The sequence below is a fragment of the Triplophysa rosa genome, linkage group LG6 (assembly GCF_024868665.1).
Source record: "Triplophysa rosa linkage group LG6, Trosa_1v2, whole genome shotgun sequence".
Classification (NCBI taxonomy): domain Eukaryota; kingdom Metazoa; phylum Chordata; class Actinopteri; order Cypriniformes; family Nemacheilidae; genus Triplophysa; species Triplophysa rosa.
In genome coordinates, this window is record NC_079895.1 from 3,934,618 (window position 1) to 3,953,270 (window position 18,653).

General features: G+C 39.3%; 2 protein-coding genes across 2 annotated transcripts; both read left to right on the forward strand.

The window, feature by feature from the left end:
• Window positions 1–105: 105 nt before the first annotated feature.
• Window positions 106–13,171, forward strand: vil1 (villin 1). Its single transcript, XM_057335673.1, has 20 exons — window positions 106–195; window positions 5,995–6,103; window positions 6,201–6,275; window positions 6,367–6,563; window positions 7,084–7,192; window positions 7,677–7,787; window positions 7,909–8,111; window positions 8,246–8,324; window positions 9,070–9,168; window positions 9,286–9,439; window positions 9,550–9,650; window positions 9,730–9,867; window positions 9,966–10,124; window positions 10,538–10,717; window positions 10,820–10,965; window positions 11,048–11,192; window positions 11,687–11,875; window positions 11,971–12,038; window positions 12,128–12,287; window positions 12,571–13,171. Exons 2-20 carry the CDS (start codon window positions 6,023–6,025, stop codon window positions 12,682–12,684), a joined length of 2,508 nt encoding a protein of 835 aa, XP_057191656.1. The 5' UTR covers window positions 106–195; window positions 5,995–6,022; the 3' UTR covers window positions 12,685–13,171.
• A 1,443-nt stretch (window positions 13,172–14,614) lies between these two features.
• LOC130556017 (spermine oxidase-like) lies at window positions 14,615–18,307 on the forward strand. The gene is made up of 4 exons (XM_057336659.1): window positions 14,615–14,820; window positions 14,956–16,151; window positions 16,441–16,624; window positions 16,854–18,307. Exons 1-4 carry the CDS (start codon window positions 14,812–14,814, stop codon window positions 16,971–16,973), a joined length of 1,509 nt encoding a protein of 502 aa, XP_057192642.1. The 5' UTR covers window positions 14,615–14,811; the 3' UTR covers window positions 16,974–18,307.
• The last annotated feature ends 346 nt before the right edge of the window (window positions 18,308–18,653 follow it).

Here is an 18,653-nt window from a genome sequence, read left to right on the forward strand (position 1 = left end):
AAAAGAGATATGACACACACCTGTATGCATATCACCTGCTCTTGCCATATATGGCCCTGAGTGATTGAATACAGACGGAGATAAAAGTGCAAGGGTTGTAAAGTAGCGAGTGAGGGAGTGCAGTCTCCACCAACATCGCTGTGATCCGAAGGCACTTTTACTTGGCTGCTTTCTTCTCCATTTCACCGTTGGCAGGTGAGTACGTCTGATTCTCGCTTCTTTCGCAAAATTAAACTAATTTAGAGGGCAATAAACATTAACCTTATGAAACTACCCAACATGCCCATTAAAGTGATTCACTAGGTTGTAAAAAGTCATAACTTTTTCTCTCATAAATAAATACTGCAGAAGTGCTTCCCATTATCCATCAGTTATGCTTTTGAACTGAACCTCTGTTTGCAGTTACCCTTCTATCATAAAAAGCCTGCTGAAAGATCTCTGTTATGTAATCGTATATTTCATAATATGCAAAACTATATTTAAAGTATTTGAAAGAAAGAGACGACAAAGTGTGTCTTATCTTACAAAATATGCTCCTGTAACCAATTCCGGTGGAAAATATGGTCCTTGATATAAATGATAAAATGTCCAAAGTGTCCTTGTCTTGGCAGTGCTGGTAGGTTGTACATTACACTTGTGTGTCTTGCCCTAACAACGTTTCTTTGAGGTTTACGATTGTATCAAAAAGTGTGCATGTGTGCTGTTCAATTTGTAAATGTTGTGCCAAATTAACCAAATGTGATGGTGAATGATTGGTTGTGAGTAATCTTATGTTCAAAATGACCATGAGGATTACATTATAGGAAAATGACCAACAGGTCATGGACTTAATGCTCGAATAACTTTGTGCTATTAATACATTTAAACCATATACTTATACTTCTAAAAGAAAGGATCTGCAATGATGGATCGCAATGATGGAGAACAACTCACAGGAAGACTATTAATCAAGGTTATAAAGAGGAGGGTAGAGATATGTACACAATGCTGTCAGGCCTGACCAAACACAGGACAGTATAATCCAGAGTCACATAAAAAATATTTCCCTGTTTGTTCTAACACACAGCCTTCAGTAATGCTGGAGGACAGATCATTCATGATACGCCTGTAATGTAATTACAACCGTGGAGTGGAGCAGTCAAGACATTATGGCACTAATAATGTAACTTTTAAGATTTTGTTTGGAAATATGAAGATTTTGTTTGGAAATATGAACCTTTGAACAGGGCAAAGGGGTTGTCTTCGGTGACATATTGGTCCGTGCAATCTGCTCGCACTATAGCAACACAACAGACTAATAAAACCAACTGTCCAATCAAATGAGAGAGATGGAGTCATCTCTATTATCACACCATATCAAAATCTATGCTGGAAGGTACTAAGCAAAGTCACTGATAAGGAAGCTCATAAATTTGGTATATGCACACAGAAAACAGTCTCTTTGCACTGGTTGCACTGGTGCGCCTAACTTTTTTTCTTAGGTGCACCAGCACAAAAGTTAGGTGCACCCAAATTTTCGACCGCATCGCATTTAACACCACAGTTTTACCAGTTCACTGTTTTTTAAATCGCTGTCCATATAGGCAAAATTGACTTGTAAATGATTAACTAACAATCTGGTCAACATAAAGTTCTTTATTTGAAGCACAATTCTACAAGAAAGGTAACTTACTGAAAAAGTGTTGATGCTTAAAGTGCTTCACTGAACTGAAACTTAAACTTAAAACATCTCAAGATAAATGGACCAGGGCTTGACATAACCTGGGAGGTTGATGGCTCCGTGTCAGAGCATTGCTTACGATTTTCGGACGGATCAGGCCTTAACTTAACATTATTCCAGAAAAAGTTGTCAATCGTTCTTTTCATCTTCTCTCCATATCTCATAATGTGTGTCTGTTGTTGAATCACAGGGAGACTTTCAGAGTCGTTTTCAGAGACTTTTTTTCTCCCTCGAACGGCTGGATGCGAATTGAGACCATTGAGAAATAAGGTTGCATGTGCGACCACATTGGTCACACTCTAGAGTCCTTTTTAGAATGATGTATGTGGTTGTATACGTTAAGGATATTGTACAGTCAGCAGGTAATTTTTGCTGAAAAAAAGCGATGATTGGAAGCAAAAAATACATGACTACCTTTCAGATAAATAGACATCTAAAATAGCTAGATATCTGGCTTATAAGGTTATAGAGTTTACACAGGTGATTATTTAAGGGATAATCCACAGCTAGCCATGCGTTAAGTAAGGGATAATGTACAGGCAGCCGGTTGTTATCGCAGAAACAAGCCCCGACAGTGTGATCAGGACCTGACGCAAAGCGGACACATTACACACTGAAGGGGCTTATTTCTGCTATAACAACCGCTTATTACACACTGAAGGGGCTTATTTCTGTGATAACAACCGCTTATTACATGGCTACTTGCCACATGAGAAAAAAACTGGACATAAAATGTGAATTTGAAATATTTTATTAGCTCATTTTTACCGAATGCAGACCTTCCGCGAGGAAAAGCAGTTTAGTTTCGGTTTTAAAGTAAGAAACGACTTTCAAACGTCACGAACAGGCAAATTGGTTTAATCATTTGTAAATATAATGTCATATATGTTATTAAAAGAAATATTTATAATTAATTTTGTGTAATATTAAACTGCCCCTCTCAAAATGATTTGCAGCATCCGGGTTACAGAGTGTTATTAGTTTCGAGCGGTTGTTATTTGAAAATAACAACCCTTGGAATGTCGCGACTGGCCAATCAGAATCAAGCATTCAAATGAGCCATGTAATAAAGGGTTATAATGCACGACGTGGAGGCCAAGAACCACCCGACGCGAAACGGAGCCTCCGTGAAGTGCTTTAAAATTCTTTAATGCACGGCTAGCTGTGGATTATCCCGCTTATCCCATGGTCATTTGCCAAGTTAAAGCTGTTATTGATGTTTACTGTAACACTTCGTGTCAGGGTCAAAAGCAGGAGAGACGTAAATTGTCCAATATTCCATTAATGATATCCAGGACAATGAAGACAAACACAAACACAACACCATTACATAAACAATACCAGACAAAGAACTGAACTAAGGGGAAAAATTAAATAAGACAGATAACGAGGGGTAGACAGGTGATGGGAATTTGCAAAGATGTCCATATCATAGTGATCAGATGAGACGGGTGCAAAGGATTATGGGAAGTGTAGTCCAGTGGTAAGTGAGGGCAGACGATGGATTGTGACAGTACGCCCCCTCCCGAAAAGGCGCGACCTCACGCCATAACAGATCCAACAGAGGAGGGTGGGTGGGGGTTCAGGAGGGGGACGGACCTCAGGCGGCGACAGGTGATGAAGGCAGGCAGATGACCACGGTGGTGATGAAGGTGGGAGGAGCCAGGGTGGAGACAGAAGGGAGCTGGAGCAGGAGGAGCCAGTTGGTACCTCGACCACAGCCCGAAGGGGAACCCACGGAGGAGACGATGGAGGGCGGAGACATGGAGGAGCAGACGACTTCAGGGGGCCGACTGACGGAGGCGACGCAGGTGGAGGTGGAGCCTGAGGCGGAGACGGAGAGCCGAAGAGCCAGGGTGACGGCGAAGATCCAGAGGGCCCGGGTGGAACCGACGGCTCAGGCGAACGAGGCGGAGACGGAGATCCAGGAGTCCGCGGTGGAGCCGTGGCTCTGAGAACCCCGGATTACTGCGGCTCTCATCTCTGGTGGAGGACTTCGGGGTGAGGTGAGCTGGGTCGCTCAACGCGTGCTTGTACAGGATCGGATGATGATCGATCTCATTCAGGATGGTCTCGCTCACAGAGGCGAGAGCCCATTATCCACCGGATGAGATCGATAAACTCCCCAAAGGGTCTGTCCCTGAACTCGGGCGCCAGACCCCGAGGGGAGTCATCATCCAACCCCATCACAAAGCACGTGTTAAGTGAGCGATCATCCAAGCTCACCTGATGGCTCAGTTCCAGGAAGTCCTCCACGTATCTCTCCAGAGGACGGCCATCCTGGCTGAGCTGGAGAGATGTTGAGCCGCAAGTAATCCGTGACAAAACAGTCAAAATCAAAAACTGACAAAACCGGATACAAAAAACGGATTTAAAGTGAAGACGCCCACACTTTTCTTTTAGGTCCGGTATTCTGTAACACTTCGTGTCAGGGTCAAAAGCAGGAGAGACGTAGATTGTCCAATATTCCTTTAATGATATCCAGGACGATGAAGACAAACACAACACCATTACATAAACAATACCAGACAAAGAACTGAACTAAGGGGAGAACTTATATAAGACAGATAACGAGGGGTAGACAGGTGATGGGAATTTGCAAAGATGTAAATATCATAATGATCAGGTGAGACAGGTGCAAAGGATTATGGGAAGTGTAGTCCAGTGGTAAGTGAGGGCAGACGGTGGATTGTGACATTTACGGTATAATTTAAGATCAAACAGGTGAAAAATTCAATAAAGATGTGCATTTCAACTTTAACTTTAACTTAAGACAGCGTTTAAAAATGCTATTAATGGCACACGCTGCAAAATAAATAAAGCATGACGCATAGTTTTTTAATGTCAAACAAATGTTTTATTTCTCGGCCACAACAATGACCTTAATCATTTTCAGTATTGGTCTTTTCACAACAAATATTGCTATTAAACTGAATAATGAATCAGAATATTGTGAAAATCCTGAATCCACCGACATCCCTAATGTAATATTTATATACACATCCCACTCTGATGAACACGCATCACATGAATCTAAATCACGTCATTAAATTATCATAAGCTTCCGTATAAAAGCTTTAATCATAAGGGAGATGAGAATCTCTCACCCTGACAGCAGTTTCCTGCTCACATTCGACCAAAACAACAAAGAGTGTTGAACTGTGCTGTAACAGACTGTCTCCGAGCTAAATGATGGTAGACAAGCAATGCCTCATATTTCATAGCATTGTGGGTAAAGAGGATGTGGCTGATGCTTAAAGCATCAGAACGCGAAACGATGTCAAGGTTCGGTTTAAAAAAAAAAATTCGACAAAGCACTTAGTTTGTGGTGTATTTAAACAGCTGGGTAGTTAAGCACACAACACAGAGAAAAAGCAAACACCATATAATCAAATTTTTAGAGCGCCTTGACTGTCATAAAATGTGTCTAACTTCCTATAGAACGTTTTGACCCGGGTTCACAGACGAGGCTTAAAGCTAATCCCAGATTAAAATGAATGTGTGACCTGTCTTGACCGAATATAACTTGCCCAGAAATATCTTACAATATATCAGTGCCATTGTTTTGTCTCGAGATGCTCACCAGTAAAGTATTCTTCCAAGGCATTTTTATAAAAGCAACATATATCTTAATTCAACTAAGGCATAGTCCTGGTTTAAGATAAACTGTGTCTGTGCAACCGGGCCTTAAACAATTATTGGAGTCTTGTTGAAAGCAGAATTTAAAAAATGGAAGTGCTCGCAGAAGTAAGGCACCTTTGGTGCTTATTCACACCCTTACACCTCAGTCCCTCTTGTCCTACAGACGTAGTATCTACTACACATTTGCATCAGATATAGAGCGTGTGGCTTTCACTTCCTTTCCCAGAGATGCTTCAGTCTCTTCCTCTGTCAGTATAGGCTCAGTTTTAGCTTTGTGTCTGGCTTTATTGCAATGTGTTTAGTGTTATTTAGACCACTCCTTCTTTTCCCCTTGAATGACTTTGAAAAAGGTTAACAGGAAGAAAATTATTAAACAGACATTAAACATATTAAAATTCTGTAATTTACCCACCGTTATGTTTTTCCAAATGGTATGCACATATGCTAAACCCTTACATATGTCATTTTTGGCTGTGCCTGTGTTTCTAAAAGTCTTTTTTTATTATTAAAAAGCTCATTTGTTTGGTTACAAAGACGAATTTACACTTTATTTTATGTGATTCGAGGAAATGATTTGCCTGGAATTACTACATGAAATTAAATCCGCAATTCTTTTTCCATTGCTTTTCCAGGTATTTCCCAAAGATTTAAATTGGCATAATGCCACAAGACCAAGTCAAGACCGACGTTCCAAAAGTCCTCAATAAAACCACACCAGGACTACAGATATGGAGAGTGGAGGTAAAGGAGAGCAATACTGAAACAAACTTGCTTTGTCACACCGGTTCATTCACCTTAAGCAAATCACTAATGAGTTTTCAGTTTAATCATTACTCAGAACATGCAACTGGTACCCTGCCCACCAAAAACATATGGACATTTTTATGAGGGAGACAGCTACATTATACTCTACGTATGTATCGCCACTAAGATACCACAGTCAAGTGCTGTCGAAATAAACTGTGAAAAAGAATGATTGTGCTAAATGAGAATGTCATTTACAGACTCACAAGACCAGCAATCACTTCTCCTATGATATCCATTATTGGTTGGGCAAGAGCGCCTCCCAAGATGAGCAGGGAGCAGCAGCAATATACACCACCCAGATAGATGAACACCTGGGGGGCGTTGCCGTGCAGCACCGGGAGACCCAGGGCCATGAGAGTGCAACTTTTCAAGGATACTTCAAAGAGGGCATCATGTAAGGCCGCTCTTTACACTAAATATGACTTCATTTAACTATGGAAAGATTCTTAGCTCAAATTGAAGAAAAACTGATTATGGAAAGTCTTGTTTGCATTACAATGAAGTACATCATAAGCCTGGAGAACAAAACGACCACTGTGTAAATGTTTTACTTGAAACAAACTTTTGAATATATGAAAGGTATGATTGAACACGTTTTTATATCAAGGTTGTTTTTATAGTATGGTTATCAGCTTCAGAATCAGCCTCCGTGTCATAAAAATGACATGTCCTAAAATAGAATTAATATTCTTTATACAAATTATAGTCTCTTAACTTTCTTTCGATTTGACTGAGACACGTTGTGCAACTCTTTTCTCATACTGTGGGAAGCACGCTTTTCGTTTAGTCATAATAATGAGTAACCAAAACTAATTTTGAGGAAGTTCAGCTGTAAAATGGTGTGAAACCGAGGTTGCTTGAATTTGTTCTTGAAAGGTCACATTGACATCGCAATGTTAATCCTTTTATTTCAGATACAAAAAAGGTGGAGTTGCGTCTGGTATGAAACAAGTGGAGACCAACACATACAACATTCGCAGGCTGCTGCACGTGAAGGGAAAAAAGCATGTGGTTGCCGGAGAGGTGAGAACGGCCACACCCAGTTAACAATAGAGGAACTCATCTACATTCATGTATACTGTGCAGTACATGATTACCAGTGGTGATAAACAAATGTACTATATATAACATATTTGATTAAAGTGTCAGACAAAAACATGAAAAATATATAATTTTTATACAATATAAAAAAAACACTATACAGTCAGAATAGACTCAGATACTGTACAAATACTGTTGCTCATTCATCTTTCAATATTCTTTAATGGCACCAGGTAAAGAAAATGTCCTAAATTTAAAGTAAAACACTTAAAAGTATTTGGGAGTATACAGATTTTACGCACTCTATAATTTTTGGTCCACCCACTTAAACATTTCTATGCCCAACCAATGGCCGGCTGTCAAATAAAAGCTGTTTTTGGAATTATGTTTGGTTAATAAAATGTCCAAAAACTACCATGTCATAAAAAAGATGTATATATAATCTCGATATCATTTAATCCCTCAGGTGGAAATGACTTGGAAGAGTTTTAATAAAGGTGACGTGTTCTTGCTGGACCTGGGGAGTCTGATCATTCAGTGGAACGGACCCAAGAGCAATCGTACGGAGAGGTTAAAGGTAAACCAGGAGAACTCATTTGCCAAGAAAAAACACCTTCTTTTTACATTTTGAAAGCAGAATTGTTTCTGATGCTTGTGGTGTATATTATCACCTGTAAAATAAACCTCTTTTTTTAAAGGCGATGAATCTAGCGAAAGACATCCGTGACAGAGAGAGGGGTGGTCGAGCACAGGTGACTGTAGTGGAAGGAGATGATGAAAAATCTTCAGAGGAAGCCATGAAATTGATGAAACAGGCTCTGGGAGAGAAAACAGAGATCAAAGATGCCATTCCGGATGAGATTGTAGATGAGAAATTGAAGACTGCCCTCAAACTCTTTCAGTGAGTTTAAGAATGGAGTTCGAAATACACTCGTTTAAAATGAAAAATACAATTAAATGTTGTATTGTGTTGATGAAATCATGGATATTGACCCCTAATAAGTGCTGCAACTAAAACAAGCATCTTGTGAAAAGTATTTCAGATGCTCAGGGAAACCTTGTAGTGCAGGAGGTGGCAGTAAAACCTCTTACACAAGACCTGCTGAATTCTGAGGTAAGACTGACCCTGACCTCTGCCCACACCTAAACCCAGCCAAATAAAGCAATACTGTATAAGGGCCATGTTGATAACAGAGGCTCCTGTGATATTTGTAGTCAAAGTCACCCGTTACACTTATCTTGAATGTATTTTTATGGAAGCACACTTGGAAATGAAATAGTTTGCAATAGTTTACAATAATTAGGCCTATGATAAGGGAAGTCCGCCCTTTTTATCAAGACACCTACACAGTTGATGATTTTGTAAGATAGGACAGAACAACCAGGAACAGTCAGTAGTCTAGAAGTTGGTCTTAATACATTGCTAGCTGTAATCCAAGCTCCGAAGACCAAAGCATTAAAGTCAGTGTGAAACTTCAGAATCCATTGTAGGTTTGTACACATTTCTAAGCAAAACAGGACAATCAATGAGAGTGGGGCTTGTTTTATAATAAACAATTACACACCAGAATAAAGCCATGTGGTTGACGGGGAAGAGGTGAAAAGCTTTCATGACGTGAAAAAGTCGATTTAAAGGCAAATCAGTTTATTGTATTTGAATAAAAGATTTGAATAAAATCAGGAACATGAATTTGAGCAAGTTCCAATTGAAGACTCCAAATGAAGAAGTAGGATAAACAAAGGGAAACAGCGGCCACACATCTGGAGAGATAGCAAGCAAGGCTCTCAAAAACACATTGAGAAAACTGAAATCGAAATGAAATAGAGAAACTAAAACAGGCATGTGAATTCTGGGGCAGGATTGCTATCTGCTGGATCAAGGTGGAATAAAGATCTTCATATGGAAGGGCAAAAAGGCATCGAAAACTGAAAGGGCAGAAGGTCTGAAAAAAGCAGAGGTGAGTATTTATACTCTGGCTTACACTTGTGTGATCTTCATGTACATTCACATTTTGAACATCCTGTCCTCTTCAAAGATACACGTCATCATCTCACTCAACCATCTGTTGTTCTAGGCCTACATAAAAGCAAAAAATTATCCTCCATCCACGTACGTGGAGACAGTAAGTGAAGGTGCAGAATCATCCGTGTTCAAGCAGCTCTTCCAGAAGTGGACGGACAAGGGACAGACAGTCGGACTGGGCACCACACACAGTACCGGGAAAATAGGTGAGCAGGAGATGTGTATATACGTAAACAACAATCGAACAGAACATCTTTAAAAGACCCAACTTGCATCATTTTGATTCCAGTATCTCACGGTTGTTTTATCTCTATAGCCAAGGTTGAGCAAATCAAGTTTGACGCCACATCTATGCATGCCAGACCGGATCTGGCCGCGCAACAGAAAATGGTGGACGATGGATCGGGTGAAGCTGAGGTGAGTAAAACTCTGTGCTTTTCATTCATCTAAACAGGGTTCATCATAGGAGATCCGTATAATGGGTCTGTTCCCTCAGGTATGGAGATTAGAAGACAATGAGCTTGTTCCTGTTGAAAGAAAGTGGCTTGGACACTTCTACGGTGGGGATTGTTACCTCATTCTCTACAAATATGAAGTCAACAACAAACTGCACTACTTTTTGTACATGTGGCAGGTATGTGTGCTGTCATTTATCCCTTCCAAGGTATGCCTAAAAGTGTACTGTTTTCGTAAGAAACCTAAATAAGGCAATTTACACTGGTGATATTTTAGGGTCGCCACGCAAGCACAGCAGAGCTGACAGCCTCTGCATATCAGGCTGTTATTCTGGACCAGAAGTACAATGGATTACCGGTGCAAGTTCGTGTTCCCATGGGAAAGGAGCCCATGCACCTAATGGCCATTTTCAAGGGTAAAATGGTTGTTTATGAGGTGGGTCTCCCAGCCTATTCCTTTCTTCTGTTTCTTGGTTAAATCACTAAAAAACAAGTGAACACAGAAAATTACCCATAAACCAACAGACTTCCTGTTTTTACAAAGATCCTGTTTCATCTCTCAAATTAGAATGCATGTGGGTGGTAAATGATGAAGTGTCTACGCTTTCAACGTAAATAGTGCATCCTAAAAAGCGTTAAAACTGTTTTGCACCTTCAAAACATTCATTTAGAATTGACTTTTTTAAGATGAGAGGCATAGGGCATCATGGAAGTGTTTTGAAAAGCATTATTTTTTTGTTCACAAATCCATTTGGTTTGTAAGCAGGGCAGACATTTCACACATAAACTGTGAATATTCGTGATGCAAGTCTAAACCTTGTGTTGTGACTGGTTGTGACGGATTAACAGGAAGGAAGTTCCAGGGAAGGCTCCGCCCAATCAAATCGCCCAGTAAGCCTGTTTCATGTCCACGGCACAAATGAGTTCAACACACGTGCCACTGAGGTGCCACCCCACTCATCTTCACTAAACTCCAACGATGTGTTTGTACTTAGCACAGAGAAATCCTGCTACCTGTGGTACGGCAAGGTTGGTATTAATCATTTAGAATAGAGTGGCTTTGTTTTACAATCTGCATACGAGTAGAGATCACCAATATTAAAAGTGTTATTTCTGGTGTGATTTGCACAGGGCTGCAGCGGGGATGAGAGAGAGATGGCTAAAACGCTTTCTGACATCATCTCCAAGAGGGAGAAGCATGTTATTGCAGAAGGCCAGGAACCTGCTGACTTCTGGGTAAATCTTGGTGGAAAATCCCAGTATGCCAGCAGCAAAAGGTAAAGAAACCTTTGCCAAACGTTGTATTTGCACATTTTCTAAAATTTCACACGTTGAACTGTTTTTTGTTCTCATGAGCAGACTTCAGGAGGAGAACAGCAGTATTACTCCATGCTTATTTGAGTGCTCCAATCAGACGGGTCGCTTTATAGCAACAGAGATTACAAACTTTAACCAGGACGACCTGGACGAGGATGATGTCATGTTGCTAGACATCTGGGATCAGGTGAATATCAGGATAGCTCTCCAAAAACTAAAAGAAAAAAAATGTTTTGCATAAAGAAATTGAATTAATACAGTATTATTCTCATCTTAAAGGGATAGTTCACCCAAAAATAAAAATTATGTCATCATTTACTCACCCTGTATGACTTTCTACCGCAGAAAACAAAAGAAGATATTTTGAAGAATGCCGTTAACTGGCCCACATTCGCTTGCATTGGTTTTGTGTCCATACAATAGAAGTGAATGGGGGCCAGTGCTGTTCGGTTACCAACTTCATTCAAAGTATCTTCTTTTGTGTTCTGTGGAAGAAAGAAAATCATACAGGTTTGAAATGACAAAAGTGTGAGTAAATCATGACAGAATTTTCATTTTTTGGGTGAACTATCACTTTAAGGGTCCTACATTTTCTTTCTGCAAAATGTGACTTTTGGTTTTGGGGTGCAATGTTACCTGAACATTTTTCATGGGCCTGACCCATCATATATGTTCTGTCAGGTTTACCTGTGGATTGGCAAAGGTGCGAATGAGAAGGAAAAGCAGGATGCGGTTGTTACAGCGCAAGAATATCTTAAGAGCCATCCTGCAGGACGTGACCTGGAAACCCCTATCCTGGTGGTGAAGCAAGGGTTTGAACCTCCCACATTTACAGGCTGGTTTTACGCCTGGGACCCACAGAAGTGGAGTGTAAGCAGTTGACACGCAATCACATAATCTACTAAACTAAACCTCTGAACATCAGCGTATGGTAAAAATCAGAAATATCTGTTATTCTCTCTTAGGGTGGAAAATCCTATGACCAGCTCAAATCAGAGCTTGGAGACGCAACCAATCTAATCAAAATTACTGTGGAAAGTTCTCCATGTTTTTTTTTCTTTAACAAGCCATGTTATTGATTTCCACTTGGATGTACTTGTAATATTTTTATATTTGTTTACAGGATTTGACACAGCCAGCCTCTAACCAAAACAAAATGTCAAACTCCAAAGACTCTGTGGGCATGATCCCTCCTCCGATCCAGCAAACCTTCCCTCCAGAAAAGCTGGTGAACTCTCAGGCAGAGGAGCTGCCCGAGGGAGTCGATCCCACAAGAAAAGAGGTATCCACAAACATCTCTCACTGTATTCGTCACTATAGCAAAGTTTAATATACAAACTGTCAAACCTGAATGCAAGATTAAGCACATTCAATTAAAACATTACATTTTCTTCCACACAAAATAAACCCTGATTAAACTGTAATTTTCTTATTCTGTGCCAGCCCCAGGCTATAGATGTTGTGTAATATCTCAAAAGATATGAAACTTATCTATGCCGAAGATTCGTGTTTTTATAAGATTCGCCCACTTCTTAACCCATTGCACACCTCTACTTTCTTTGTAGGAATATCTTTCCAATGAGGATTTTGCCCTGATCATGGGGATTTCTCGGATGGATTTCTATGCTATGCCAGAATGGAAGCAGCTGAACATGAAGAAAGCCAAAGGCCTGTTTTAAAAGGGCTGTGCAAAACTACTGTTAGGATCATCTCCTTTTAAATGTTTAGATTGCATGTTTACATGAATGACCTTATTTAAATGTATTTTTCTGAAAGCAAGAAAACTGATAGCATAAAAATAAATGTCTATATTTACATTTAAAATCAGATTACCTTATTAATAACCCTACAGTATAAGTCAAACTTTGGGAAAATTTGGGAAGATCAGTTTATTTAAACAGGGATTTGTGGTAAACTGCCAGTTTTGACAATTTAATATTTTTGTAATAATCTGAAGAGATATGCATTTAAGCACTGACTAAAAGCTGCATTCTCTCGTGGCTCAAGCAAGCGCTTCAATAAAATGTGACATTTTTAAGTTTATGCGATGATGTACAGTTATACAAAAGAAACTTGGACATTTGTCAAACTTTCATTGCTATTAATAATTTACCGTACCACCTGTCTAATGGAAAAGTCAATAAACAGGAACAGACTTCATTGTGATGGAAATTCTTTTGTCACCTCTTTTTTTTAATGCACACATTATTAATTACCACACCCATGCATTCAATGCTGTATTACTGTAAAACTTGTTTGTGGCCCTGAGCATGTTTTATTTTTAAAAACAAAACATTTTAACTACAGCTGCAATAGCAAAGGTTTTATAGCATGAAAATCAAACATTGGGTATCATGAATTGCACATGGAATATAAAATGGATTACACATTACACACTGTTATTACACAAGTCAAGGCCTCCTAAACAATACGTTTTCAGGAGTTATCAAATGTTTAGCATACAGTATAATTAACAGAAACATGTTGTTTAACATTCACAGCCTTAAACGTTTAGCACTGTCCTAAACACCTCAGAAGAGAATAGGAAAGCCGAGTAATCGAGAGAAACAGAAAAAGAAGCAAAACCTGACCTTGAGCTGGTTGTAATCCGTGCAGGGACTCTGGATGGCGTCCATCGCCTGGTCAATGTAGTCGTTCTCCTGCTAAGATAAAATAGTTTCTTAGCGCCATCTAGCGAATGACTGAACACTTAACTTGACAAAGTATAAACTCAACGCATGATTGAGATATATCCGTGTTGCTTAATAAAACGATGTATAATTACGAACGAATAAATGTACGTGCAGTTACGCATCTACAATCTGTACCTGACCCAGAAACGGTCTGATTTACGTCGTTTTATGAAGTATAATAACAAAATATATATCCCTTAATGTTGAAGTTTAGAGGTTTTCAGTCAAACCTGTGTCATTCCTATTGCAGATATACCATAATTATCAAATAAATCGATATTTAACCTATTGGGCAGTTAAAAGTTAAACTGACCGCAGTGTTCAAATTGTCAGAGCGCGCCAAAGTCTGTTCACTGGTAACGTTATCACAAACTTGTCACGTGTCATATTAGGGAAACACACAAATTTAGCAGTTTTGTACGCTTTTGCATGTTAACCGTGTTGACATCTTCAAGGGTGGAAAATCATTACGCTTGTTCGTCTTGACGCGGCGCCGCAAAATCCGACAGCCGATGACATTGAAGTACCGCGAGAGCGATTTAAAAAAAACATAAAGAGTTTACTTTCGAAATGCTCTCGCGGTACTTTGATGTCATCCGCCTGTCGGATCTTGCGGCGCCTACAAGCCTACTGTAATGGCGATTACATAACTAAAAGTGGTTACGTCACTACGTTGCATTACAGGTAGGATACGTTCAACGATTTACAAGTGGACCATTTATTTAATACATAACGTATGAAATAAGGTAATATTAAACGTATAAAATGTGCACTGAACGAATCAGCTCTAAGTGTCACATTTTATGCGCGTTTATTTATGCAGCCATCTGTTTCTACAGAGACATTTATTTTGAAGTTTGGTAGAGCAAAACGCTCCCCCCATTAAAGTTTCTGTTTTCCCAATGCTGCCATAAAAACAACCTGTTGAACGTGCTTGTGTTCATGTATGTTTTGGAGATAATTTTGCGTGTAAGCGTCATGCAGCCTTCAAAGAGCATCAAAGGAAGGTCATTTTGCAGACTGCAATATTTGAAACTTCATCTGCTATGGGATATCCTGTGATCCCTGCTCTTGTAAAATAATCATATGGACTACAAAGGTCACTGACGTCAGATGTTTCAGGTATTTAAACATTGACTCCGCACCATGCTCGGCACATGGGCTGTAGCTTTCTCTGTATTGCTGAGTTGTTGTTGGTTCTTTTAAATCACCTTTTAAAGTTCCTGAACTTAATTCATGTTTTCCTTGCTTAAACAGCTGAACAAAGCAGCAGGAGGAATGAGTGCTTCTAAGGATGTCAAGGTTGTAGTCGTGGGTTCAGGATTTGCAGGCGTCGCTGCTGCAGCCACGCTGGTCAAAGGAGGTTTTCAAAATGTTCTGGTCCTCGAGGCGAAAGATAGAGTTGGAGGTCGGGTGCACACCACCAAACCGTTCACCGATAAGGTCCTTGAAGTTGGGGCGAACTGGATTCACGGACAGAAAGGAAACCCTCTTTTCCAGCTCGCAAAACAACACAACTTGCTGTCGGAGGGATCGTCGGCAAGCAAAAACATGTGCTCGCCACATTCTGTAACATCTAAAGATTACTTTTTTAGAGAAGATGGGACTCAGGTCCCAAAGGATGTTGTAGATCAGGTTTGTTCAAGCTTCAGCAAGCTCACCGACAAAGCTTTTGATGATGAACTTGATCGCAGGAACAGAAAGATGACTCTGGGTGGATATCTGGATGATGCCTTTGACGAATTTCCTTTAGCATCTACAGTAAATGGCCAAATGGTCTTTGAGTGGTGCAAGAGGCTAGAATGCACAGATGAAGCTTGTTCTTCTCTCTACGAGGTGTCTGCCGCTCAGATTAGTAATTACACTGAACTCGAGGGAGGTTTCTTCAACACTTTAGGATTGGGTGGCTATCGAGCAGTTTTAGATGTTCTCCTGAAAGATCTTCCCACGGGTACTATCCAATGTAATGCAGAGGTAAAGACCATCCAGTGGGATCTGATCAAGGAAGGAGAGAGTGAGGAACATCCTGTTCGGATCACTTGTGAAAATGGGCAGTCTTATGATGCAGACCATGTGATTGTCACTGCATCTTTGGGGGTTCTAAAAGACAAAGCAGCGACCATGTTTGAGCCGTCCTTACCACAACCCAAGCTGAATGCTATTAAGAATCTTGGCTTTGGAACAGTGGACAAAATTTTCCTGTATTTTGAGGAGAAGTTTTGGCCGGATGACTGTGCAGGGGTTCAGATGGTGTGGGAAGAAGGGCCAGAAGATGCAGATGTTTACAAAGCTTCGTCTGAAGGAGATGACTGGAAGGAGACGTGGTACAAGAAGATCACCGGTTTTGATACGGTGGCACGTCACCCCACTGCTCTGTGTGGCTGGATCACAGGAAGAGAAGCACTACATATGGAGACGCTTGAGGACAGTGAAATCGGAGAAACGTGTGTGAGGTGTGTACATAGATGACAATTCATTGTGAAAAAGTGTCTCTGCCTTTATTTTCTTTAGAGTAATAAATGGATGTTACAGGTGTGAAGAAAATCTCACCTGTCTTTATGACAGCCCTAGGCTTTGTAGAGAAAGCACCTTTACAGAAATCAGAGACGATTTCTCCCTGTTCCTTTATTCACGTTCTTACTTTTGCACAGTTTTGGAAGGCACTGTGTAATTAGCAACGGCTATAATCGCTTGCATTATATTTAATGAAATAAAAAAAGTGTTGTGATGATGTCTTTAAAGGTTACTGAGGACTTTCGCTGGCTGGTCGGTGCCAGAAGCCTCAAAGATGCTCATCTCCAGATGGGGTCATGATTCCCACGTGCGTGGCTCCTATACATTTGTTCCTCATCGTGTCGATGGAGTAGAGGAACACAAGGCATTAGCATCTCCTCTTCCCCCTAAAGTTAAACGCAAAGGGATCAAGGTAACATCTTAGCTTCTTATAATATCAAACTATGACAGTAACACAAATTTGTCTTGGTATATATTTAGGATTGTATAATTATTTGTTATAATGCATACACTAAACCTGTATGTATGTAAAAATTCGAAATTTGTAGAAATATTTAATGGAAGCATTTAGTTTTTCACGTCTGATAATTACAAACATATATCCAGGGAAGCTATAAAATACATTTTCTTTGTCTCTAAAGCCCCTCCAGGTGTTGTTTGCTGGTGAAGCTACACATGTGAACTTCTACACCACGACCCATGGAGCTTACATGACAGGTGTCAGAGAGGCACAGAGACTCATCAGTTATTACTCTGATTAAACACCACTATCCTAGAGTGGTCTTTGGTCTCATGAAGATAACATTTTTGTGGTCTCATGAAGATAAGGGTTTTATATACTTGACCTCACACTCTGTAGGCTTCCAGGTTTTGTATTAAATGGGCCGTAAGCAATTTTGTGTGTACATTTAACTGATCGCTGTACCATGCATATCTCTGTTCTGTTAATGATTAAACAGCAATGTATTAAAGAAATGAAGGAGTATTCCTTCTGATTGCTGATTGATCTAAAGCAGTGTAATGTACAATAATGAGCATCTTCAAATCAGAATCAGAAGTACTTTAATAATCCCAGAGTGAAATTATTTTGTTACAAAAACTCCAGATATGCAAACAACATATATTCAGAACAAGATATAAATATAAAATATATATATATAACTATATATATATATAAAAGATAAAATGTACAGTTTAATAATATACAATATGCAAAAAGAGCAAAAAATAATTCTCTGTTGTTTGAGAGTCAGAATTACAGAGAGTTAAATTAAATCTAAACTAACTGAAAGGTGATTTCCATTTCATTCAATTGTCTTAACAATGTCCAGTTGTTTGCCTAGAAAAACAATGAATATATATGTTTGTTGATTTTTGCTAATTAAACCTACAAAAAAGCTTATAAAAATGGGCATTAAGATGTTTACTAATGCAACTGGCCTGTGTTTAAAGTGTAAAAAAGATAAAGGTACAATTATGCATTGTTTTTGGTACTGTTGACAAAAATTTTCCATATTGGAAAAAAATACATAAGGTAATGAAAGATCTTCTTAGAATAAACTTTGATATGACCCCAGCTTTGTACCTATTGAAGCTTAACGTGTAAACAGTCTATTTAAAAAAGATGCTATGCAGTTATTTACTGTCCTGGTATATATGACTAAAAAATGCATTTTGTTACTTTGGTCTGCATCACAGGCTCCATCCTTTAAAATGTGGATATCACAGATTGCTACATGGTTGCCACTTGAAAAGTTCACTTATGATAAACAGCAAAGATCTGATAAATTCTGGCTGATGTGGTCACCCCTTTGGGAATATATAAAAGAGATTCCTTGAGGTACATATAGAGCTGTGTTTAAATCTCCTTTTACTTTTCTCTTTATTCCTCACTTAAAGATAGCTCTAAAATTGTGTGATCCTTTTTTATTTTTTCACTAAAATTTGTATTTGATGTCATGCCTACATTTCACATGTTGCCTTTTTTCTCATTTTTATTTCTTTAAGGTTTTGAACATTCTGAAACATGTATATGTATAAATATAAGTTGTATTACTGTCAATGTAATTTGATACTATGGGCAAAAAAATAAAAATAAAAAAATACCCATAAACCAACAGACTTCCTGTTTTTACAAATATCCTGTTTCATCTCGCAAATTAGAATGCATGTGGGTGGTTAATGATGAAGTGTGTAAACTGTCAAAGATCAAATGTAGCCTCCTATATATTAGAATTGGCTTTTTTCTTGAACAATAGAAGATGCCCAGATAGCACACGTACATCTGGCAGACATCTATTTTCATCTGCAAGACATCTGGCAGATGCTGTTTGCTCATCTGCCCTACATCTCTGAGACATCAGATGTCATATAGACCTCTAGAAGATGTCTGTAAGATGTGTATGATTTAGAATGCTCTCTTCTAAGATGTTTAGCAGATG